Source organism: Phytophthora infestans, genomic scaffold (assembly GCF_000142945.1).
Source record: "Phytophthora infestans T30-4 supercont1.2 genomic scaffold, whole genome shotgun sequence".
In the NCBI taxonomy this organism is placed as follows: domain Eukaryota; phylum Oomycota; class Peronosporomycetes; order Peronosporales; family Peronosporaceae; genus Phytophthora; species Phytophthora infestans.
In genome coordinates this window covers 2,079,453-2,105,520 of record NW_003303757.1, presented here as the reverse complement: position 1 = coordinate 2,105,520, position 26,068 = coordinate 2,079,453, and the positions used below count along the sequence as shown (strand labels likewise).

Sequence of the window (26,068 nt, the reverse complement as noted above, 5' to 3'; positions counted from 1 at the left end):
TTCGGATACGGCCGTAGATCCCGCCTTGGCAGTGGATCCACGCCTTGGATCCCACTCCCGCTTTGAACGTAGCAACGGATCCAGTCTTGGACGCCGTAGACCCAGTCTGGGGTCCAGATCCAGACTTGGACGTAGTTGCAGATCCAGTCTTGGACACCGAGGTAGATTTGGATCTAGCGGTGGATCCAGACTTGGATCCTGCACCCGACTTCGAGGGGGAAGCGGAAGTCTTGGACGCGGATGTGGATCCCGCCTTGGACGCAGAGGTGGATCCCGCTTGCGAAGCCGTTTTAGAGACCGGAGTCGTTTTGGGTTTGGCTTTCGGGAAGCTCGAGCATGCTTATGGGGACGGGGGGATCCGGTGCTAGGAGCGGGAAACGCACTACGCGGACGTTTCGCAGCCGACGAATCCGCCCCACTTACAGTCGGAAGAGGAGCAGAGACGCTAGCAGCCTGAGAGGGCCCCGACAAAGGGGGAAGTGGATCCGAAACGGCAGCTGTCACCAGCGCCAGTCGTCGACGTGCCAAATCCCGCTCCGACAAGCCACGATCGCGCTCCAGGATCAGCTGTTGCTGCTGAGTTTGGGCTGCGGAGAGTTGATCCTGGTGTTTCGCGGTGGTCGCATCTGCTTCTTTCAATTTGTCACCTAGATTGACAATAACAAGTGAATATGGAGTTACTAGCAAAGGCTAAAAGAGGATCCACGTACTAGTGCGGCGAAGCTTGGATTCCAGCTCCGTTTGCGTACGCTTGGCATCCGCCCACTCGGTAGCCGCCTTGTCCCGCTGGAGTTCGCTGGCCGCCAGTTTCGCTTGGATCACGTCACGCGATCGAGTCATACGTACGAATTCTTCAAGCGCGTAATCTCGTCCGGCAGACGCCCTCTCGAGCGACTCCTTGGTGTCTTGCAACTCCTCAGAGAGTTGAGCCAGGGCTACATCCGGCGATGAGGGAGGTGGATTTGGCGCGGGGGCCCCCCACGCGCCGACCCTAAGGCGGATCCGCCATGGGTGGATCCCACATAGTCGTTGGTCACCACCTCCTCCTGGGTCAGACGCAACTCGTCACGGAGCCGGTCCAAGCTCACATCCGCAGCTGCCCTAGCAGTCTGGGAATCCTCCAGATCCCGCTCGAGGTCGTGGATCCGGGATTAGAGTTGGTGGATCTCAGATCCGGCGAGTGCCATCTCCCTAAGGAGATGGTCGTTGTCATCTCGCATAACGTCTCGTTGACGGGAGGCGCGATCTAGCCGTCCGGTCAGGTCGCGGATCTCGACCGCCTGATCAGCCAACAGGAGTCGCAGGTCCTGCGACCGAGAGGCCGCACGGTGCTCCCATCCCTGGATCTCCATAGCCTGGTCATGGACCTGGGCTCGCAAGGTCTGAAGTTGGGTAGTGTGCAGAGACGCAGCTTGGTCTTGAGCAGTCTGGAGCTCCGCCGCCAGGGTTTGCACCTGATCGGAAAGCGCCTGGGCTAGAACCCGCAGATCGGTGGGCGATATGGAAGACGGACTGACCGGAGGTGTGGTGGATGGGGCCTTGCCCGACGATTTGCCGGTACGCTTGGCGGGAGACATGTGTCGCGAAGGGGAGAAAGCGGTTGTGGATGCTGGTAATGCACGCCGTGGCGCTGTTGTGCAGCGCCGACAACGTACAGGAGGCGATTGTGGTGAAGTGCTTTCTCAGAAATAAGAGAATGGGCCTGACGCGGGGTCACTATCTCAAATCAGTGACATTTTCAAGTGATTAGAGAGGATTTGGGTTGGCTGGCACGGATGCAAGTTGCCTGTGGTGGATTAGCCATGACGAGCAGCACCCCGTATGAAATGACGATGGATCTGGTATGAGCGATGTACGAGAAGGCAAGATCCACCAAGACTTACCACCCTTACCTGGATTCACCAAGATGGATATGGGATATACTATACAAGAGTGAATCGGGTGTGGATCCTATGAAGGAAGGATGGTAGGTGCCCTCTGAAGGTGGATCTAGTAGCCACAGCTAATGAAAAGTCAAGATCCACCGCGAGGTACCCCGGATCCCATACTTCCGAGTTCGGATCCATGGAGGGAGGATCCCGCCTTGAGGGACCTGGATCCAGGGTATAGGGATGATGGATGCAGTGGATCTCGAACTTTCGTGGGACAATGGAGATCACAGACGGTTGCAAGATGATGTTGGATGATTGGAGAGCTCGGATCCACGGCGAGTGTACAATTACAGTGAGGTGGATCCAAGCGACCTGGATCCGGATGAGTGTACCCATAATAGGGTGACCATGATGATTACGTCATGGATCCGGTGGATCTGAAGATAACACAGCTGGGATGATGGGTCAAGGGAAGAAGGGACATGCAGCCGATCCTGGTAAGGGATTTAGCAGATGAAAGACATAGAAGGTAGAAATCCAGGCAGGTATAGGCTTAAATATCAATACAGACCTCAATTTGCACAGTAACACGCAAGTGCCTTCCTGCCCTCAAGAACCGGAACTACATTGGCCGTACGAGCTAGGAGAAGCTTGGGAATTGCGAATCTAGTGTTGGTAGCGATAACTGGATAATACATTGGCCAGATCCTACAACCTAGTGAGCTTTTCCTTTACTTGTGCAGATCCGACAGGTTAACCGAATTTACTACTTGGTCGGTTACACCCTAGAGGTTCTCAACTCTCAAGATCCCGTCACAGGAGGCGGCAAGTACGACGCAAAGGAAACTACAAAGGCAAGGGAACACACCCGCAAGGCAACCCTACGGCCAGATCCACGATCTAGGCCCCGGATCCATAAGCTCGAATATTCGCTTAGGATTCGGAACCATCCACGGACGCAGAGTGAAGATTTTCCACTGCTGCTCCACCCCATCCCCACGTCTCGCCAAGACAGTCAAGCTTCACCCCTTGAACACTTCGGAAGTTACCGAGAGAGCAAGATCCCGCCCTACCGACGGGTACACAAGGTGAGGAAAGTTCAGCAGAACACGGATCATCGGGGGACCCCCTCCGTTAGTCGGTGTCTGGGCGCAGTTGGTAAGTTGATCTGGCAATCTCGCAGATTTTGCTGATCCCGCTACACCACAATATCCACCCTGTCGTCACACCCTTGAAAATTTTCTCACCTCCGCTGTTTTCTCCACATAAACTACCAAAGTAATTGATCTTCGTACTCTATGTTGCAATCATGGAAGCGGGAGGGAGTACCTTAATCGTTTTTGTGCATATTTGACTGGAGCAGGATTGGTGATGGACTTCTCAATTGCATCAACCCGCTCAAGGACAATGCCAGCGGAGGAAGTATCTCGCCAGACTATGCAGGATCTTGCAGTCCCGACGGCAAGCTTGCTGTTGGTACGGATGCTTTATTTTGTTTTCCCTGATAAGTGGAAACTAATCGGAGAACTATCGAGAAATTATTGACAGACAAAGCACTTCCCTGTGTGGCCAATATTGAAAAACGCAATGACGGACACTGTTACAGCAAAGACACCACATCTATGAGCGTGCTTTGGTGCAATATCCACAGTGTCGGAGCAATGTATTCGCCCCGAGTGTGTACGACCATGAAGATTCATCTAGCCCAACACCGGTGCTGGGCATCAGGCACCCCAAGCGTCTCTAGAGCTGGGATTCGCGTATGGTTGTCGTAGTGGAAGCACCACGTCACTGTCCAGAAGTCATCCTGCAGACTCGAATGCAAGCATCAACAACAGCGCGCTCTATATGATCAACTGGTGATATCGTGTGGTTTACAGCAGCGCTGGTGGTGCTGTACAAGAAAGAAACACACACGCAAAGGCTTTTCCGAGCGCACAGCAATGAAGTTACAAGTTTTGCGATTCATCCAACCCGAGAGAATTGTAGCGTCAGGACAAGCACGAAGGTCGGCAATTCTTCTGGTATGGAATGCAAACGACGAACCACTTGGCAAGCGGTTTGAATGCCTCAAAGGCCATCAAGTTGCAGTGAATTATATCGGTCTTTCTCACGATGGCAAGCTGGTGGCTTCTTTGGGTGCGGACATGTACAAACTATTTGTATTTACGACTGGAAAGCGCAGGAACAGTTAATTAGTGCACAAGGTCATACGTTTCGAGTTCACGCTGTTGCCTTTAACCCATTTTAGGCGTATGGTCGGCTCGAAACACATCAATCTAAGAAGCCAGGGCAGGCTCTAAACGACGACAATGCTTGCTACACGTTGGTCAGCTGTGGTGTTCGACATATGCGCTTTTGGACCCTCCCAAAGACCAGCTATGTTCCTCCTCCTTCCAAGATTAATAATGACAGTGCTTTTTATGGGTCCACCTTTGGCTGTCCTCCACGATTTCGTCCTTCGGCTCCGACTAAGAAAGAGTGGAAGCTGAAGGGCAACGTCCCGTCATTCCATGGGCGCTTCGAGGTCCAAGACTTCACAAGTTTGAACGATTCCCCGCCAGTCTACAATACATGTATGATGATCACTCCCATGAACTAGTCGCGATACATACCACTGATCATTCTCTCGGCGGGATTGTAGCAGGTACAGCGAAGGGGGATCTGTGCTGGTTCTTGCAACCAAAAGCTAGCCCTGATGTTGATACCGTTTGGGAGCGCGATTCACGACAGGATCCCGCAAAATGGTGGGAAATCCCGGATGAATATACCGATGCTGAGATAATCGAACTCGTGTTGGAAAGAAAAACTTACGAACTCACTGGAAAGCTTGTTGATGCTATACCTCACGATCAAGAAACGGGCAATCAGTTTAAGCTACCAAAACAAACTCAGGTAGAAATGGAAGGATTGTCCAAGAAATTGGCACAGTGGCCTAACGCGACAGCGTTGCATTCGCGTTTGGACAAATTGAAGTATAGTGGACCCCTGGTCCACCATGGAGCAACTTTCCAAGTGGCGTACTCGAAGAAGCTCAATTTGATCATGTCGTGTGGAAACGATGGAAAATTACTTCTGTGGAAATGCCAGCTTCGCAAGCCCATGCGAATTCCTGGAGTAAACACACACGGTAATGGGCTTGGCTCCGCCTTTCGTAGGGGACATTAGCCAGTGTTGAATTTCACCATCAGCTGCATTGCTTTGTAAGATGCCACTGTCCTTGCTCCACGTTAGGTCTGTCACCGCGCTCGAATGGCCTTCGCCTGTTGTTGACATCATACATGTAAACAAAAGTATCCATCACGGCAACAGCTAAGTATTTTTCGTTGAGGCAGTATTTCACGTGGGAAATTCCATTTAGTCCCAAATGCAAATTGGCTGTACTGGCAGAAGCTGGCTAACCCTAAAATCGCTTCAGTTTACAACTAGAATTTCGCCTGAACTTAGTCCAATCGCAAGTTCGCGTCCGGTGGATAGTATTCCATACAGAACACTTTGACGCTCGAGCTGATAAACCTTCCAAGGTACAGATGCCGTGTACACTTGTGCTGTTTAAGATCCCAAATTCTCATATATCCGTCCTGGGATGCTGTCACTACTTCCTGTATTGTTGGGTGTGTTGCACAGGACACAACCGCACCGTTGTGAGCTTCAAACAGCAAGCTCCATTCTCCAGATAAGATATTTAGTTCCCAAAAGCAACTGTTGCTAGTGGCAACTAGCACAAATTTGCCGTCATCTTGTCGCGAATACCCGGGGTGTTTCAAAGAGGAAAGTTGATTAATGAGGAAAGTTAAAACAGGTAACAAAAGCAGCTCTACCAAACTACAACACGCTCTGTATCCCTAGCGTGCTCTTGATCATGCAGTCGTGGTGGACACGTGCCATCCCCCACTAGTTTCTGCCATCGCGTGCCTGGAGCGAGTCCTCACGGCATAACTCGTATACTCTGCATCCACAGGCACGACGACACACGCAACCCACTTGAAGGAGCAAACACTCAGCAGGTTTGATGTTGACGCGCCACCGTAGCGCGTAGCTTGACCACAATCTGCCGACATTGCCCCCAAAGCTCAGCGATACTGGTGCGCTACTCAAACTTCATACGCAAGTCATCATCGCCACTATTACCGACGTAATCACGGCCCTTAGTAGGGACATCCTGAGCCAGAGTATTCAAGGGCTCCCATGAGTCTTCAATGGCTTGTAGGCCCACCCAGGACACCAACAATTCCCAGCGTGTGTGCTCGCTGTTAAAACGATGGTTGCGGATACTGTCGACGACTAATATGATTCCTTGCCGCGACACCAATTCTAGGAGTTCTTCAGTTTGGTTGAGCTCCGAGTCCACGTAGAATTTCAGGCGCGATACATGTACATCATACTCCCGTCCAGTGATGAGATGCTGGATCATAACGAGTGCGGCTTGGCCTCAGTAATCTAGAATGGACCAAGCCATTGTCCCAAGAGCTTGTTATCGGGTAAACGCTGGTCAATACGTGACCAAAGGACATTGTGGTGTTGAAATTACCACGTGAACTCTAGCTACAAATGTAGGGAGGACGTTCCCACAACAATACGTCTACTAGGATAGTAAACAATCGTTCAAGCGGACCTGAAGACCCCAGTTCTGCCCTTGCACCGGGACAAACTAGACCTTGTAAACTACTTATATAGGCCAACCAGTAAAAATAAGAACACGCTACTAGCACGAGCAAAGCTAATAGGTGTTATAAATCCTCGTGGTCCCAACAGCGGAAGGGTACCAGGCACGGGTAAGCCTTTTACGAGGTCACCGAGTGTTCAACACTCGGTTGGAAGAATAAAAGGGATGCAATACAAACACCCCCAGTCGTGCAAATAGGCAACAATAAGCCGTCACGTAAAAACCTCCCGATAGTAATCGGCCAAAATACACAGTCTCTGGGCCTTGCCGGATAAACCCTCGCTACAGAGCTTCGAGTTCACCGACAGGTATAACACACTCAAACAAGCTTGACCAGACGCTTACCTTGACGCCGGACGTCGCTCTGTGTGCTTGAGTGAAATTTCTGTTCTGTATTTAAGCTTACCCTTTCGGGTATATTCCTAGTAAGAAGTCCTAATCAAGTATACAAATATCAAGTGAACAATGATCCGTTATGGATCTTCTTGCACGCCAAGCGTCGTCTGCACCGTCGCATGAGTATCTTTAACGGTCCGCGCCCTGTCCCAGACGGTGAACGTGCCTTCCAAGGGTCGCTGAGTCTTCCGCGAATTCATCCCAACCGCCACTGAGGGTTCGTACCGTAGATAGTCCGCTGAATGCAAGAATCCGGCCAGTCCATTATTTATAATAAGGACAGCCTGGATTATGGGCCGTATCCAATACTCGTTGAAAGTTCGGAAGTGACGCCGTCGAGTCCCTTGTACCTTGGCGTCTCCGTACATCACATGACCGAGGGTTCGTCGCTTGAACATCTTGGGTGGTGTCACGTCTTTGTCGACGGGTGATAATCCGCAACTACGGAGAAATCACTACATCACAACTGCCCCTGTCGCAATGGAAGCCACGGTACTGGTGCCCGTTGTGACATTTCTTCATTCTCCAATTCACCATCCAGTCTCCGTATGTCCAAGCGTTTGAACCGAGCCGTGTCCGACGTGTTTCAGCGTCTCAAAGATCGCCGACCTCGCGAACGTGAACAGCTGGAGGTACGTCAGCTCATCCTTCTCTTGAATTATCGGCACCTTGCTCATCACCTCGCATTACTCGACTTGTTTCTCAGGAGGGCAAGATCGAGGGTTCGAACGCCCCTCAGTCTGCTACACTTCCCCTGACAGCAGCGTCATCAGCCGGTCCTCCGGCGCTTCCTGCCCCGGACTCTTCACCCCCTGCGGTAGCTCCTGCGGCATTCCCTGTCGCCGCTGAATCCGCGAAGATGGCTCCTGCTGCTCCTCCTGCGCCTGCTGGTGGTCCACCACCACTCACCGAAGATTCGCTGCGCGCCATGCTGGCTGAAAGTACAAAGGCATCGGTCGATCACATGATGACCTCGATAATTTCGTACTTGGCTGCAATGGCTCGTCACCAAGTGCAGCTCAGCGTTGCGCCTCCTCTCCACGGCGATGTGCACGCTCAACGTCGCCTCGAGACTGCTGTTGGTTTCGATGATGTCCTCGCTGCGGTACAACCTCTTCCTGACGCGCTGTCGGCATTACCCGAACGAGTTGCCAACTTGGAGCGTCAGTTGCGGTTTGCTCAGTACGAGGCTGCTGCCGCCGTACGTTCAATGGCACCCGAAATCATGGCTCGTGAGAACGCGGAGGCGTTCCTCAAGGCTGCCAACGCTAAGATCGAAGCCCTTCACCACAACGTCAAGATTCTCCCCGAGGCGAACGCCAAGAACGACGCCATGCTCGCCACTGTTCAAGCCACGATGGAGCGACATGCAGAAGACTTGAATCGTCTGCACTGCGAGGTCTAAGCTCGGGACATTTTCATCAACACGTTGCACAAGAAGCTGGCTTGCGAACGCGAGGTGTACAAGGCTTCCATTGGAGCGAATACTGAGCAGACCCGGAAGCTTCACCTCCTTCTGGTAAAGCTTGCCCAGGGCAAGTATGTTGATAACAACATGCTCAAGGTCCTCGAGAACCAGCAAGACCGTCTCCTCCAAGCGAATCGCACCCTCCGTGCACACGTGAGTCTGGCCGGGATGGATCCCGAGGTACTTCGTCTGGCTGTTGATGGTACGTTCCTAATGTCGCTCCTTCCACCGTGTGTTCAGCAACTAACGTTCGCTCACAATCCTTCGTGATAGGTCTGACCGCGGGTGAGCTGGACCTGGACGCGCTGGACTTGGATCAAGAGACGTTAGTCGCTTTGCGGCGCATCCAGTCTGCTACCGCGTCTTCGGACGATCCTCAAGCTCTTCCTGCAGCTTTGACCAAGGCCGCTCACCAAGTGGCCCATGGGAAGTCCCATAAGCGCCTTCGACCAGGTGGCGAGGATTCAGACGAGCCGGACGACTCTGACGAAGACAAGGCTCCAATCCCGACGGACAAGGCCAGTACTTCGATGGAAGCTGCTGGTCTCGGTGATGCGCCACCTGCCGATACTTCAACTCCCAAGTCGGCTCGTAGATCGCTATTTGGCCCGAAGGCGTGGAAGAATGCGGCCCAGAAGAAGCGCAAGAAGTCTCGTCCTCATTCTCCTGCCAAGTCGCCTCGTCGTCATATGAAGACTCGGTCCAAGTCTGTACCGTCTTCTCCAAGTTCATGGTCGCCACCAGCGTCTTCCTCAACTCCTGCCGTGGTCGACCTCAGCGGCGACCAGAGTGACGTGGACATGGGGAATGCTGGTCCAAGCAGCGTCCCTTCGGCTCAAGAAACTGCCACAGAGCCTTCGGGTAAAGGGGTGGACCCTGGGGATCACAACGATATTCCTGATTCTCCTGACGCGCCTTCACCCCCGCCTCAGGGTCCTCCCGATGTGGTTAAGCCCCCACCTTCCACGATCTCTCCTTCTCCAGCCGACATACGTGCCGCTGAAGAAGCTCTGCGTGAGGCCTAGGAAATGCGACTCATGTTCGGCTCAAGTGATGAAGGTGAAGAGTCGGACCAAACTGTCCCACAAGGCAAGTCTGCTTCGGCGTTCGTTGCGACGTCTAAGACAGTTGAAGTCTCGGGAGTGGGTTCTACAGCAGGGCCTGCCCCTGTTGAAGCTGCTCCACCAGCCTCCGTGTCTTCAAAGCCGGCTCCGATTGTTCCGACGGCTGTCGTACCAAGCGTGTCTTCGCCCGACTTTTCGATGGAGATTGATGCCGATGGAAATGCTGATGACGATCGTGGAGATGACGTGGATGACAATGAACCTTCGGCGGATGATTCTCCTGATGCTCCCAGTGGTGACGGTGATGCTCCGCCACCTACCGATCATTCGAGCACACTTGATGACGAAGATATTGAAGATTCCGACAGAAATTGGAGCAATCTTGGCCCAGCTCGTCCTCCGACTCCACCTCGGCCAAATCCTTCGCCGATGATGACTTCTCCAATCATAGTCGGGGGTCTGCCTCCTTCGTCACCGGCAAGTCACCCAGCACCAGCATCTTCACCTCCTGTTCCGGTGTCTCCTCGTCCGCCTATTTGGACTCTCGATGCTGGACCTGGGCGCATGATCACGGCCACCTACACTTCGGTGCCGCGTCGTGGTGGTGCACCGTCGGTTGAGCCGTTGCCTTACCGAGTGTTGTCTGGTGTTCGTCCTACGGTGCCGGCTTCGTCCACCTTGCCACCGTGGGTTCTTTCGTACGTGGACATGGCGTTTACTGACGCAGGCACCAAGAAGGGTTTCGAGCGACTCTTGAGCTTAACCCTTCCCGAACCAGCTGGTGAGGTGACCGTGCGCTCAACGTTGGAGGGTCTCCAAACGTACGTTGATTATTCGCATCCTGATCACCCGTACCAGCAACTTCGGCAGCTCTATCCTCTTCAAGCCTGTCTCTTCGACACTGTCGACTTCGATCCAAGCGTCCCCATCTCAAAGCGTGCTCCGATTGAGACCCGTCTCAAGATGATCTGGGTGAACCTTCGGGGTGACGGCGGTAAACAAGGTGACCTCGGGCTCGCGTTGTGGGAGCGTCTCCACTGGCTTCCGTTGGCTGGTATTGAGCGAGGTCTCGCTGAAGAAGCTAAGCAAGTTGGCCACGACAAGGAGCGCTTGAAGGAACTGAGAGCTCTGTTGAAGAAGCTCTTCAGTGAGCGCGACCGTCGTGCCGATCGTCTTCGTAACAAGTACCGTGAACAGTACATGGCGTGGAGTCGTGACTCGGTTTCCTCTGGTACTTCCGGCGCGCCGTTCATTCGTCCCGAGTTGCTTTTGGAGCCGTCGAAGCCGTGGTACCCCATTGAAAACTTGCCGTTCGCACCTCGGACATCTGACTGGCTTTCCGAAGTTCCGGCTCTCGACGCTCGTCAGCCCTGGCGTACTGGATGGGTGAATGCGCCGCATCAGCACCCGTACAACACCACGTACTTCCTGTGCCAGCGTAATCCGGAGCTCTTTAATTCTCGTGGTACACGTTTCGTGGACGTGTACCGAAGCGTGATCGTTGACCCGTCTCTGGATTCTACTGAAGTTATTCCGACCTGGCGTTCATTGTTTGACTCGCCACCGGTTATAAATTACGTCCCGCTCTGGCTGCTGCTTCTGTTGAAGCTGGTGCCGAGGATTCGCAGGGTCCGGCTGTAGCTCCAGCTGCCGAGGCTCAGGTTCCTGATGAAGAGGATAAGGAGAGTGGTGACTCGACTTCGTTGGCACTCTTGGCCACCGCGGCCAGGCAGTTGGAATCGCTTTGAATCTTCGCTGCATGCCCCACGACGTTCTCCAGCATCTCAGCTAGCTGTTGAGGGGTCCAGCGAAAGTTTCGTTTTCAGTGGTCGCTCCGCCGTCGGCATTCATGTTTTCTTATTCTTAATCCACTTCCACAGCGTAATCATGTTCATGTTGTTCTTCAAATGCATATACAATTTGTTGTTGCAGTAACGTTCTTCGTCTGTTACCACAGGCTGCATCGCCCTGTGGACAGTTCATACGTGATCCAGTCACGCTAGTCTTCGTCCGCCACTTGCGCCATCTGCAGCCGATTCTCGCTCTTCTTGGCTCGCAAATAGTCGTACAGCAGACCTCCACATGACAAGTTTGATGATGGTTCCCAAGTTGTATCTTCATAGCCAACCCACTTGACTTTGAACTCGCGTACAGCACGCTCCGTGCTCGTCGTTAGTGGTGTTCTGTCGTCGAGGATGGCCTCGACTTCATATTCACCGGCAACTTGATCTGGTTCCTAGCTATCTTCAGGCAACAGTTCCTCATCGAAATCGAGTCTTGCTTCATTAGTCGTGTCTAGTACCAACCGAGTGTTCGGTCGACTGTTGAATTCGTTGATAGCCTTGAGTCTCGACACATGCACCACTGGGTAGAAGCGATACCCACTTCGGTCTGGTAGTTCCAGCTCGTACGCAAACTCTTCCACCTTGCGCTTGATTCAAAAAGGTCCATGCCACCGATGAGCTAATTTTTCGTCAAGCCCGGTTTGACGCGTTCCATGTACAACCACGCCCGGCTTCCAATCTCAAATAGAGATCTCGGCGGGGCTCTTGCAGGGTCTTCCATCTCTTCCAAAGCTTCTGGAGGGTCCAGTGAGTGTTCGTTTCCACTTGGTTGAGGTACAGCGGCTTTTTCCAGTCGACTCAGGGCATCATTATGCTTTTTAGCCCTTCGCTTCTTTTCTACAGCCTGATAATCTTTGGCCATAGTGAGGGCGACCTCATGTTGTCGATTGATCTCACGCCGCCACGCTAGTACGTCAGACGGCTTGCCGAATCCTCGTTTGAGTGATGACGACATCGCCCGCAACGTCGACTGCGCATCCCAACCATGAACGAGGTAGAATGGTGTTTCCTTCCTTGTAGTGTCCTGAGAAGTATTAATAGCGAACACCAGCTTCTCTGCGATTTCGTCCCAATCTTGCTGTAGTGGGTCTTCCGCGTACACCCGTACGGAACCCATCACCGACTTTACCGAGCGTTCCTGCTGTCCGTTAGCCTGTGGCCGATAGCTCAAAGTCGCCCGTGATCTTGCCTGCATCATCTCTGCAAATGCTTGGAAAACCTCGCTCATGAAGCGTGGGTCGCGGTCGTGCCTTATTAATGATGGAACTCCGAACCGTCGGTACACACATTCTTCGAACACTTGAGCAACACTCAGCGCCGTTGTATCCGACATAGCCTTGGCAATAACGAATCCCGTGAACGAGCACTGAAATAGGAGCAACGCAGTGTTGCCCCTGCGAGATTTCGGTAGTGGGATCACAAAATCCATCGAGACGATCTGGAACGGTCATTTGGCTAGTACGTTGCCAGGCGAGTAGCCTCGAAGCTGCGGACGGCTCTTACTCGAGCTGCGATCTGGACATGACTTCACATGCTTCTCCACGTCAGCGTACAAGCCGATCCAAAAATAATCGGACTTAACGCGATGGAACGTTCTCACCACACCTTGATGTCCACCTTCCAGCGAGTCGTGACAATTCTGTAGGACCTCTTGAATCATCGTTGTTGGTACTACAAGCCGCAGCTTGGTCTCTCCTTGCCAACCGTGGTCGTACCGACGATTCAATCCAAGATAGTGAAGCACGCCGTCTTCTGATAACACAAACCGGTCAGCATACTTCCAGGCATCTCGAGCTTCTTTGTAACTCAGCTCCTCTGCTTGGCCTTGAAGCACCTTCTTGATGTTAGCCCACTTCTGCTCCTCATCTTGTGCCACCATTATCCGTCTGCGTCGTTCCCGCTGTATCGCTACCGGGTCCACATCTTCCGCATCGGGAAATGCCGCTGGTACAGTCTTGTGAGAATGGTCTGGCAAATCTTCGCCGATTGAATCTTCGGTGGACGTCTCTCGTCGTTCGTCATGCTGTTCTAGAGCTTTTGAGACCCCATCCGAGTGTTCATCTGCAAACCTGACGCGTTTCTTGGCTCTCGTCTGTCCCCTGGTCATCACTGCAACGTTACCATAATCGCACTCTGGTGAGCTGTAATCAACCACGAAATTTTCGAAAGTTTTCCACTTTGAAGACTCGCTGCCTGACAGTACATGTACTTGACGTTCTGCTCCACGTGACGAAACATCTACCGAGTCTTCATCCGGCTCGTAGATCACTTCCTGGATGCGATTCAACGACGCCAATTCCGACTTGCGAGTTTCAGCCAAGATGACCCGACTGACCTTCGATTCCAGCGCTTCAGTGGCTAACGAATCCGCGGCAGCGTTGTATTCTCGTACAACGTGAAGATATTTAACTGATCGAAGCTTGGCCGTGAGTTCCTTGTGAGTATTCAGCAGCGCTAGCAAAGTTTCCTTCCTGCATGCGATCACCCCTAGTGATTGTTTAATCGCGAGTCTTGAGTCACCAACGATGACTAAATCCTCGGCACCGTGCGCAATAGCAGCCTTGACACCGTTAATCATCCCTGTGTACTCTGCCTCATTCACCGTGGTGGCCGAGAGGTAAGCGTTTGCAGCAATCACTATCTTCCACTCAGGAAGACTCCACAGCACCCAGGAATAGCTCCCGTAGCCACCGTACTTCTATGTCTTCGCTGATCCGTCAAAAGACATGACAAATTCGCTGTAACTACGGGAAAGCCTGGCGTACAGCAACGCGGGGTCCATTCGAATAGTCGGGGAACCCTTGTTTGGAGGCGCCACCGGCGCGAGTGAGTCTTCCAGGTCGACGAAGCTCGTGATGCTTGACTGCAGTAGCTGCGCGAAGGCGACATCCTTCTCCTTCACATGCTGCACCTTCAGGTGCCACTGCGATAGCAGTACTGCGAACTGGACCGCGCGTCCGAAGAGATACTTCGACTTGTGCACCCACTCTAACGTCGAGAATCGTGTATAGACATGTAGCGTCTTTCCTGCCAGCTGGACATAACAGATCTTCAACAGCAGAAGTAACGCCAAAACTTCCTTCTCGGCAGAATGGTAGTTCATCTCGGCCTCCTTAAGCACCCGACCGAGGAACCGTACGGGGTGTAACTTGCCTTCATGTTCTTGCATTAGCGTAGTGCTCAACGCCCATTCATTCGCAAAGAGCATGACGTGAACTTCTTTCGACCGATCGAAGTGCCTGAGGATGGGTGAATGTGAAACACTCGTCTTCAATCTTTCGAAGGAATGACGTGCCACAGAAAGGCCACCTTCAACGACAAAGTCTTCATCCTTGAGCTGGTACAGCGCCGCACCGTAGACCGCGAAGTCTTGAATGAAGCGGCTGTAGTAATTAACCGCTCCAAGAAACGACTGCATGCCCTTCTTACTCGTTGGAAACGAAAGCTCGGTGATGGCCGCAAGCTTCTTGGGGTCAGCTCTGATACCTTCTGGGGAAATTTTATGCGACAGAAAGTCCACCTTGGTTTGGCAGAAGATGCTCTTGGTGAAGCTAATGCTGATCCGACACTGTGCAAATCTTGCCAGCAATCGGTCCAGCGTCGCCAGGCAGCTGTCGAAATCCTCGCCACCGAAGCAAATATCATCCACAAACGACCGTCGACCAAACACAGGTACCAGCGATGATTCGTCCGGATCCCCGCTCGTAAACATGTCAGCGACGGGGCTGTTGACGAGCTGTAGTACAGGGTCGGTCTCTACCGGTGCTTCGCGGTCTGCCGCGAACTTCGTTTGAAACGAACCCTCGGCGCTTGGTCCACGACGTTCCTTGGCCTGTTCTTCAGCTAAACGCATCTTCTCCGAGTATTCAAACCAACCGCCTTTAGGTTGAACGAACCCCCAGAGTGCGTTGTTAATCATACGCTGGTAGATCATCGGCGCGTTCTTTAACCCGAAGGGCATGCGTAACCATTCAAAATATCCGAGTGCGCAGACAAACGCCGACACTTTACGTGCTCGCAAGGTCATCATGACCGCCCAGAAGCCGCTTGCTGCATCCAGCGAGCAGAACCATAGGTAGCGCTCGAGATCTGTTAACAGGTCGTCGACTAGCGGCATTGCATACTCCATGATTGCGGTGATAGCATTCACCATCTTGTAATCAATGCAGAGCCGGATGTCCAGCCCATTCTTTTTCATCACAATCACGATCGGCGATGCCCATGGGCTATCTGAAAAGACGATCAGTCCTGCTCGCAACAACGCGCGCAGCAGCTCGTACAGTTTGCCGAGAAATCGTAGCGGCACGCGCCGGGCACGCTGTTTAATTGGGGCGTGCCCCTGTGTGTCGATATCGCATACCGCGCCGTAGGCTGGCGGCGGCAGTGCGTTACCACTAGCAATCAGTATCTGCTCGTGGTTCTTCAGCGTCGCAACCAGACGTTCTCGGCGATCAGTCGACAACTGAGGATCAGCAACATTAGACACAGTGTAGTCTATTGTCGTTTTGATCACTTCGGTCAGGTCCGGCAGGAATGCCAGCTCCTTCGCGTAGTCTTCCAAGCCAATGTTGTTAACTGGGTGTTCGTAGAAATTATTTCTCGTATCCTCCGTTGCTTCATTTCCTTCGGTCGTTAACACTCGAGCAACCGAGATGTACGTTCCGTCCAACGTCGCTACGGATTATTCCCTTGACTCAACATCGGCATCCGCTTTGATTTCAACAGTCGGTACTGGGTCCATCTCCTTCCCATCCTGGGTTCCCATCTCTGGGCCATCTGCCGAGTCGTCGTTCGCAATATTGAATGCGCGGACCACCGACATATTGGGCTGTTCACTTTTGTTCAGCCCCTCGGTCGGCCGCTGTCTTGACAGTTCGGCATTCGCACCAATCTTGCAATGAACACTCGGTGCCGTATTCAACACCTTCAGCGCGATGCCTGCATCCTCTGGGTCAACCACCGATGTCTCGTTCGCAGATTTGGTTGCATACAAGGCCGGGACAACTTCGTCAAAACTGGTGACTCCATGTAGTCCAGTGCTGTTACTTGTCGCTTCCGTGGTCACCCCAGACTTGACACGAACGCTCGTTGGCGTATGTACAACGTTTACCGGGCTCAGTAGTTCGTGTGTACGCGCTCAGAGGCTTCGTTTGCAATATTGCCCCCGCCGTGAGCTGTCGTGTAAGTGTCTAAAGGTTCTTCGGAAGGCTGACCGTTGGCCGAATCCCCGGCTGTCACCCCAGACGCCAGACAGGCTTCCACTCGTTCACGTTCCTCCAGGATCAGTGCCCAGCGCTCTGCACACGTCAGACGATCCCTAGAATCCACTAGCGAGTCTTCTAGAGGTCGTGCTAGCACCCCACTGGGTTCTGGATAGTCCGGTCGATCAACTGCCGAAGGCTGAGTTGCAAGCCATTGTTCGTAGATGTCACGTTCACGTTGAAAGAGCTCGCGGTCTCTGCAACCTTCATAGGCCAACACTTGCCAGTCTTGGTACTTCTTAGACTCCAGACGCACATAGCCGTCACCTCGTGCGATCGAGTCGTGTGCTGGTAGGTACACAGTTCGATCAGACACGTTGGTCAGTCGAATGCTCTGAGGCCGTCCACGTCGAAACCTCGTCACTGACGGGATTAACTTGTTCGTTCGACGAACCCACAGTACGTGTTCTTCCAGCCCAATTTGACGCTTCGCGTGTCGATATTCTCGCCACTCGTGCGCTTGAATGTCCAAACGCTCGGGTGGCCCGGCGTTAACATGGGAGCCGTATTCTTCGCTGTCGATCATGTTCTTGGTCTTTATCAGCGGGATTTGGACTTCGTGCGGTAATTGCGCCGCGCCGTGGAACAGGTCCAACCGGATCCCAGCTGGGATCATAAAGTCGGTCCCGAGTACCACGTCGACACCTGCACTATGCGCCATTACCCACATCTCAAACTCGTACACCATCTCCCATCCAAGCGTAATCTTGACGCACGCTCGTCGCGTCGTAGACACCTTGCCTTCGTTAAAACCTTGAATGTCAATGCGGCGTCCGTGATCGGGTACATCTCCGAGTCGCAACTTCTTGGCAAAGGCATCAGTGATCACACTAACTTTCGCTCCTGTGTCGAGGAAAATCCTCGTTCGCTGGTCGTTTACAGCGCCTTGCACCAGAGCTCTCATTCTGATCCGTCGGTCAAATTTCTTGGCCGACCACCACCCCTGTCTCTCGCCAGGGTTCAACTTCATCATCTTGGAGTGACCCTTGGGCTCGTCTCGCGCTGCACTCGAAACCACGCCGAACGAACCCTCGCTGGTGCCCTCATCAGCATCAGCACACTCCACTCTCTCTCCAACACCTCCACCGAGGATTCTACACCTCTCCTTTTTATTTTCCGTCGCGTTCACACTTGTTACGTAATTATCAGGCCATTCACTCTGCCCCATGAAAGCAAAGATACACTCTGCTTCCATTGAAGGCTCGGTTAACTGTGGCAGCCCGATAGGGACCAACCCAGTTGGAGTTGGCGGGCTGCCTAGTTTAAATGACGTTCTTGAACGACGGCCTTGAGCTCTGGCGGGAGTTCCTCCTTCGTGCCTTTAGTGCGCACGAATTTGGCAAGGTCTTGAAAGTTGCGGAAAAGTTCGGATTGTCCAGCATCGTGGAGTTGTTTGCAGAACTTGCATCGGTTGTTACAGTAGTGGGCGGAGTGACTCATGCCACCGCACACCGCGCATGGTCCGTACTGTGGGCGGCGGTTGTCGCTGTTGAAGTCACGTCGACCGCGTTGGTCCTGATTGAACCCACGGTCACTACTTCGGCGATCTTGATTGAAGCCATTCTCGCGATCAGGCACGTTTCCACGCGGTTAACGGTTGTCTGAACGTGCGTAGGTGCCTTCAGCAGCTGCACGACGTTCATTTTCGTTAGCAGCGGCGAGGTATCGGTCGTTTTCATCCAATGAGAAATCACCATCCGTATTATCGGGCTGAAAGTCGTTGTACTCGTCTTGGACATCGTTGTAAGCGTTCGGATCTTCGCTTGAATACTCGTTGCCTCCCTGAGCAGCTTCGCGACCTTCTAATTCAGCTAGTAGGTCATCCACCGTGGCTTCAATGAGCGTCACTCTTGGTTTGTTCCAGTTGTCATCGCGGCGACGGTCATCACGCCGGTTGTTGCGGGCGTACCCATCGTCGCGTCGCGTGTCACGACGCTTGGAGTATCGGTACTCACTGTCACGCTTGGCCATTCTCTCCTTGCCCTTAAGAACATCTTCGATGATCTCTTCGAGCTCGTGAATGTCGGCGACTCGAGCGTGGTAGAGACTCTCCGCTAGCTTGTCATCATCGCATGTTGCCAGGAACTGCTGTACGTGTTCTTTCGCGTCGCGACCTCTATTCTCGAAGTGTAGACGGGCGGTCCGAGCGTAGCCATTCAGCCTGTTTATGTAGTCGCACAGATGTTCATTGCGTTCCCGCTTGGCAGCGTAGTAACGTGACAGTGCCGTCTGAGTGAACCGCGAGCAGTAGTAGCGGATGAACGCATCGCTCAGCAGCTTCCACTTGCGCTTCGTCTTCTTCGAAAGTTGACGGAACCAATGAATGGCTCCGTCCCGGAGACTTAGCTCAAATGGAACGCCAATTGAGAAGTGATGGAGCATAAGCTGCCGTCGGGATTAATCGCCGCTGATAATGGACGCACTCTGCGACGCATTTATCGGCATCTGTGTGGGTTCCAGTCATTTCATAGACGAACTCACGGAGCCACTGCATACAGTTCTCGCTCTTGTTGAGAGCGGCGTGATGCGATCCAACGGTCGGTGCGATTCCATTTCAATCCTCGGTGTCGGGTCCACGTCGTTTAGCGGCGCCAGCTCATTTATCTGACGCATCAACTCGACTTGAGGGTCTTCCTCGTCGAATGTACGCACCAAAATGTCATCGTCACTGGACGAACCATCGCTGTCGACTTGACGACGTCCGGCACCACCTTTGGGAGCTCGCGGACCACCTCGGCGACCGAACGAACCCTCGGTGTCAGCGTAAACACGCTGCATACGGCTCTCCGAACGTGGCGTAACCATGTGCGAGTCTTGAAAGTACGGTGAAGCTTCGGTAGTGCCAAATGCACCACGCTCAGCTCCACGCTTGGTCGGAGGAGTACGAACGAGTCGTTGGGGTGTCGGCGGCAGTGGAATCGTGGACGGATCTTCATCTTGAACGATCGCTCGACTCACAGGCTGTTTTCTGGCGCTGATGCCAACAGCGCCAAACGCCTTCCGAAGCTTCTTCTTTCATTTCTGGAGAGCAGCTCCGGCTTCATGTGGACTCCAATCTTGGAGCGACATCGTCGATGGGTACGTCTCGTTCTTAAAGCCCAGCGACAACAGTAGCGAAACTGAATCCTCGGCGACTTGGCTAGTCGAAATGAAGTTGACTGGGTATTGAAGTTCCTGCGCAAGCACAGGCCAGTCGGCTTTTTTCTTGGGGATGGGCTTGAACAGCTGCATCCACTCATCATTCTGCATCAGCGCTTGTACGCGGTCGAAAACGCGCTTGGTGGCTGGTGTATCACCGTTGATAGGTGGGCGAGGTGCCTTCAGCAGTGCTGAATGCTTTGCACTCGCCACCGAAGGTTTAGAACCCTCGGTCCCATCGTCATAATCATCGTAGGCCAGTTCCAGTCCCGCAACATCATCGAGCTCGTCGGCGAGGATCCTCGAAAGGGACCTGGTCGCCCCGCTCAGCCCCGATGATAGCGTGGACGTCTCCGGCGTCGCTGCGCCTGGCTCTGGAGCCGGCGTCTTGTCTTCGTAATCTTCATAATCGTGGGCGTCAGGACCGATGTCCGCTTCGTCGTCAAAGCTCACCGAAAGCTCGGTGGCGGCTGCAAAGCGCGCAGCCGGGCTTGAACTCTCGTTGCGAGCCCCGCCAGACTTGGCAGGCGTAGCTGGTACCGTCGGTTGTCCTTTCGCCATGTTTCTTGTTTTCGTTTTCTTGTTCTTCTTCTCTTGGTAGCTCGTAAACTGGAAGGCCATACAAACAGTTCACAATTGTCACAATCTGTTCCCGGGTCGCGGCACCAGTTGTGGTGTTGGAATTCCCACGTGAACTCTAGCTACAAATGTAGTTAGGATGTTCCCACAACAATACGTCTACTAGGATAGTAAACGATCGTTCGAGCGGACCTGAAGACCCCAGTTCTGCCCTTGCACCGGGACAAACTGGACCTTGTAAACTACTTATATAGGCCAACCAGTAAAATTATGAACACGCTACTAGCACGAGCAAAGCTAATAGGTGTTATGCATCCTCGTGGTCCCAACAGCGGAAGGGTACCAGGCACGGGTAAGCCTTTTACGAGGGCACCGAGTGTTCAACACTCGGTTGGAAGAATAAAAGGGACGCAATACAAACACTCCCAGTCGTGCAAATAGGCAACAATAAGCCGTCACGTAAAAACCTCCCGATAGTAATCGGCCAAAATACACAGTCTCTTGGCCTTGCCGGATGAACCCTCGCTACAGAGCTTCGAGTTCACCGACAGGTATAACACACTCAAACAAGCTTGACCAGACGCTTACCTTGAAGCCGGACGTCGCTCTGTGTGCTTGAGTGGAAATTCTGTTCTGTATTTATGCTTACCCTTTCGGGTCTATTCCTAATAAGAAGTCCTAATCCAGTATACAAATATCAGGTGAACAATGATCCGTTATGGATCTTCTTGCATGCCAAGCGTCGTCTGCACCGTCGCATGAGCATCTTTAACGGTCCGCGCCCTGTCCCAGACGGTGAACGTGCCTTCCAAGGGTCGCTGAGTCTTCCGCGAACTCATCCCAACCGCCACTGAGAGTTCGTACCGTAGATGGTCCGCTGAATGCAAAAATCCGGCCAGTCCATTATTTTTAATAAGGACAGCCTGGATTCAGTGACATATGGGCCGTATCCAATACTCGTTGAAAGTTCGGAAGTGACGCCGCCGAGTCCCTTGCACCTTGGCGTCTCCGTACATCACATGACCGAGGGTTCGTCGCTTGAACATCTTGGGCGGTGTCACGTCTTTGTCGACGGGTGATAATCCGCAACTACGGAGAAATCACTACACCACAACATAGTCACCGACGTCAAAATTGACGGCCGATCCCTTGTGTGCTGCCATGTCTTGCAGACGTCTGCGCTCCTTCTCATCCAGCACAGCTTTGTACATTCCATGTAGCAATCGACGCAAAGCTTCCAGCTTCTCGTCGACCACATCCAAGTCAATTTCCAGCACAAAATCGACCTCATCGCGACGACCCACAACAGCGTTCAGCTGTGGCGAAGTCGGGAGTCCTGTGAGCAGTTCAACAGGGGAGTGACCTCCCAGTAATCGTAGCGGCGTGTAATTCAGGTTCTCCTGCAGCACAGGCAGGAGATACGGACATTCCTGGAAGTCGAGGTCATACTCCAGCAGGAGAGCTCGCAGCACTTGTAGCACGTCTTTGTTGAGGCGCTCCACCGCTCCGTTAATCCACGGGGAGCATACCGGCGAGAATTCCTGCTCAATCTTCATTCGAGCGCACAGATGTTTGACCGTTTCATTTCGAAAGTGACTGCCTTGGTCTGACAGTAAAGACTTAGGGACTCCAAACCTTGCGCACCACATCTAGAGTAGTTCATGCACTAAATGTCGTGGGTGCACTGCATGGGAACAACTCACAGTAGTGAGTCAACTCGTCTTTGGCAACCAGTAGGTAGGCAGTGCCCCCGTAGCCACTACCAAGAAAGAGGAAATCCTAGTGCAGCGCTTCTTTTCGCACCGTTGCCGTGTGACTTGGTCCATATGGTCGAGGGATCATTCTTGGGCCCTTGCCATGCTTGCATAGTAGCCAACCAACGTATGAACGCTGACACCTTTTCTTTTACACGAGCAATCCAGAAGTGTCGCTGCAGCAGTGTGACCATCGGGTCCTCTCCTCGGTGGCCCTGTGCGCCAGCATGCGCCACCTCGAAAAATGCGTGTGAGGAGCTCTTTGGCCCTGTTGGGGATCCATGGTCGTCCATTCATTGCCACAATACCGTCCTCCTCCTCGAGAGCGACTCGCAGGCGTGCACGCTCTAGTCCGGCCACTCGTTGCGCCTCGTGCACATTGTCCAGTGTAGAAAAAAAAACTGTTCATCAGACAACGGGCGAAGAGAAGACGTCATCGCCAAAGGAGCGGCACGTTGGCTGCGCGTCTGTACAGCAGCTACACGGACCACCTCGCGTGTGTGCCATCTAGAGACAATGTCCGCCCAGATATTGTCCTCACCAGCAATGTGCTCGATCACATAGTGCAAGCCGCACAGCCGCATCGCCCAGCGTTGGAGTCGATCTCGAACATGTTTCTTGAGAGCATCATGTGGCGCAAAATATGTACACCAGATTGGCATGATCACAATAAAGCCGAGCCCCCTTCTCGCGCAGCAATAGATACGCCAAAACCTGACACGTCTTCACGATCGGATATGCCTCCTTCTCCACAATCGTCCAGATAAGCTCACTGGCCTTAAGCACACCACCCATGCAGATGATCATTTCGTACCTCTGCTTGGTGACTGGAAGCTCGGGGTCCCATTGAACAACCTGGGTCACCACAATAGAATACCCAGTGAGACTTGCATCCGTAAAAACAAGTAGCTCCGCGTCTGGATCTGGTGATGCCATCAGCGCCGAGTCGCGAACCAATGACAGCATCGCTTCATAGGCATGTTGCTCGTCCGTCGTCCAAGTAGTAGACACGTTCAGCGCATTCCGACTGCGTCCGCCGACTCGCTTCTTTTCCGCCACTATTTTTTTCTGAAGTGGGGCAATCATTCGTGCATAGTCTGGTAGCGAATCTTGGAGCCAATTGGTGGCGCAAACGAAGTACTGTAAAACGGCGATTGTTGCGGGTAGTGGGAGCGTAGATAGCGCTTCTACGCGGGTAGGATCATGGCGAATTCCAGACCCAGAGATGAGGCGTCCACACCATAGCACTTCAAGCTTGAATAGGGAACACTTGCTACTGTTCAGCTTTAGTTTGGCCGCAGCGACCAGTGCGAAAAAGTGTCCTAGCACCTCGATAAACTCATACACTGTACTTGCGAAAAGAATAACATCATCCACCCACACCAAAGCAGAGTTAGGGATCAACGAAGCCTGTACACGCTGTGGAAGTGAAGAGCTGAGTCCGTCGCTCCATCTGTTTGGCGTGAACACACCATCTTCTGTAATGAAAGAAAAGATCTCACTGCTTAGCTTGTTTAGCGGCGACTGCCAAAATCTTTGAGTAAAATCGAATGTTCCAAACACTTTCTTGCCAGCGAAAGCGTCCGTCGTGGTTGCATTGCTTGGCATCGACCCAGCAATAGGAATAGTGACCCTATTTACTGGCCTATAATCGATATTCATCCGATACTTATCGCGAGACCCAGGTTTGCGCACAGGTACAACAGCCGATGCCCCTCTAGACGCATTATTCTTCACGACGAGCTCATTGGCAACTAGGGACCGGACATACCCTCGCACGAAGTCAGCTTGTAGCGGCGCGTATTTGTGTGGCGGGCTTCGGTATGGGACTGCATCGCTTTGTAAAGTCACTTGCAGAGGTTCTACCTGCGCTGGTGGGTCGGGACCAATAGCTTCAGCCCAGATATCTGGATACTGGGCCAAGACTCGTCGAACAGCCTCAACATGTTGTATCGGAAGACCTTCAGACACTGCAAGAGATACTAGTCGCTTGATCACCTCTCTTGGATCATCATGAACGTCCTGCTCGCTAAGTAGACCATCTCCCACTGGAAATTCATCATCTTCCTCGGCAGCGAGAAGAGGTTGACCGGCCAGTTGAGCCAGTTGATGACCACGTCAATGCCTAGTTCCTTGAGCGCATTTTGTCCCAGCAAGAACTCGTCACTTTCACCAGCTAGAATTAGACACGGTACAGAGCGAATCGACACCGGTCCAGAAATAGTGACTAGCTCGAGGCTCAACAGCACTTCGTGTCCACACACCAACCGTCGGCCATCAGCCATTTCGACATACTTAGTGGGGTTAGTGGAAGTGTAGGCTGTACAGCTCGGAGCGAATCCACCATTCCTGGAGAAATTAGGCTCTTATCAGCACCAGTGTCAGGAATATATGGTACTCTCACAAGACCATTAATCCGGACAGAGCCTGACGGTCTTGCGAACCTAGCAGCCTTGGAACGAATGGTATTAGACCGCTTCTTCTTAACCTCCTCAAACCTGTTTCTGGCCTCAGTCCGCTGTGCCTCCGTGGCAGTGGGGCAGTCCTTGAGCCAATGCGGCCCTTTGCACACGAGACTTTCATATTGAGGTGGAGGGCGAGGAAGTCGTGCAGCGTGCGCAGGCGCGGAGGACGTCACGGTCGCCGTAGTCGAGATCCGGGTCGGTGCTGGCTTAGTAGCACCCACACGTTGTGGCTTACGTTCTGGCTTGGTGTCGGTCTTTGCAGCATAATCCTGCGAAATCCGATGAAATCGCTGTTGCACCTTCGCATGTTCCAGTATCAGATCAAAGAGGGCAACATCATCTGATTTGCAGTCACGCCTCTCTAAGTCGATAAGTCGAGTGATCTGAGCTTTCAGGACAGGTAGTTGCAAATTATCCACCAGTAGACGGCAGCGGGCCTTTGATCTACTCTTGTAGTTGGCGGCCGTCTCACTACCGGCTTCTATTAGCCCTTGAAGACCATTGTCTTCCACAATACTATTGAAATCTTCGTTATAGCGGAAGATCCGAGCGTCGCAATCATCGATTGATAGATCCATCTTAAGCTTCTGACGAAATAGAGACGTGACATCTGGTACAAACTCATTCTTGAGTGTGCTGCAGCGTGCGACCACGGCCGCCATGATGTCTGCGTCGGTCACAGAGTCAACGGATTTCTTTAACACATAGATAGCTATGTTCCTCAGTGTTTGCTCTGGACTGAACCCTTTACAGTAGCGACGACATTTTCAAATGTCTCGCCAGTGGTCGCGCAGCGATGGCGAATCCTCTCCACATAGCGTTCCCATTCACGGTGCCACTCAATCAGCGCAGAATGTTCCCAACTGGAGAGCTCTGGGGGTCGGATAACCTCAAAGATAGGCTGGGGAATCGACATCTCCACGTCACCATCTGAGGCGACCGGAAAGCGCGTCCCCGACATGGTTGAAGTCTTGAACCTAAGCACTTCAACCGAATTTAAACGAGCAACTTAATGCGTATCGCACTTAAGTAATCGTACTTAGTCGACGTAGATTGGAGTAACCTTGAGCCCAATACGACGACAGGTCTTCTTCCTTCAGTCGACACGTGCACCAAAGAGACGAAGTTCCGGACAGCAGCGATCACCGGGATCAATAAACTCACGCTTCGAAGAGCGCAAAGCTAGCTTTGTCGCGAATACCCGGGGTGTTTCCAAAGAGGAGAGTTGATTAATGAGGAAAGTTAAAACAGGTAGCGAAAGCAGCTCTACCAAACTACAACACGCTCTGTACCCCTAGAGTGCTCTTGATCATGCAGTCGTGGTGGACACGTGCTATCCCCCACTAGTTTCTGCCATCGCGTGCCTGGAGCGAGTCCTCACTGCATAACTCGTATACTCTGCATCCACAGACACGACGACACACGCAACCCACTTGAAGGAGCAAACACTCAGCAGGGTTGACGTTGACGCGCCACCGTAGCGCGTAGCTTGACCACAATCTGCACACCTCGTTCCACACAAGGCTCGTGGATTTTGGTGTAGCAGCAGTACCACTTGCGCT

At 52.8% G+C, this 26,068-nt stretch overlaps 1 protein-coding gene across 1 annotated transcript; it reads left to right on the top strand.

Moving 5' to 3' along the window:
- Positions 1–3,493: 3,493 nt before the first annotated feature.
- PITG_01501 (uncharacterized protein) lies at positions 3,494–4,992 on the top strand (the record flags this gene model as incomplete). The annotated part of the gene is made up of 7 exons (XM_002908115.1): positions 3,494–3,523; positions 3,600–3,645; positions 3,752–3,826; positions 3,867–4,033; positions 4,123–4,414; positions 4,474–4,921; positions 4,971–4,992. The coding sequence occupies 7 exons, from the start codon at positions 3,494–3,496 to the stop codon at positions 4,990–4,992; spliced, it is 1,080 nt and encodes a 359-aa protein (XP_002908161.1).
- Positions 4,993–26,068: the final 21,076 nt, after the last annotated feature.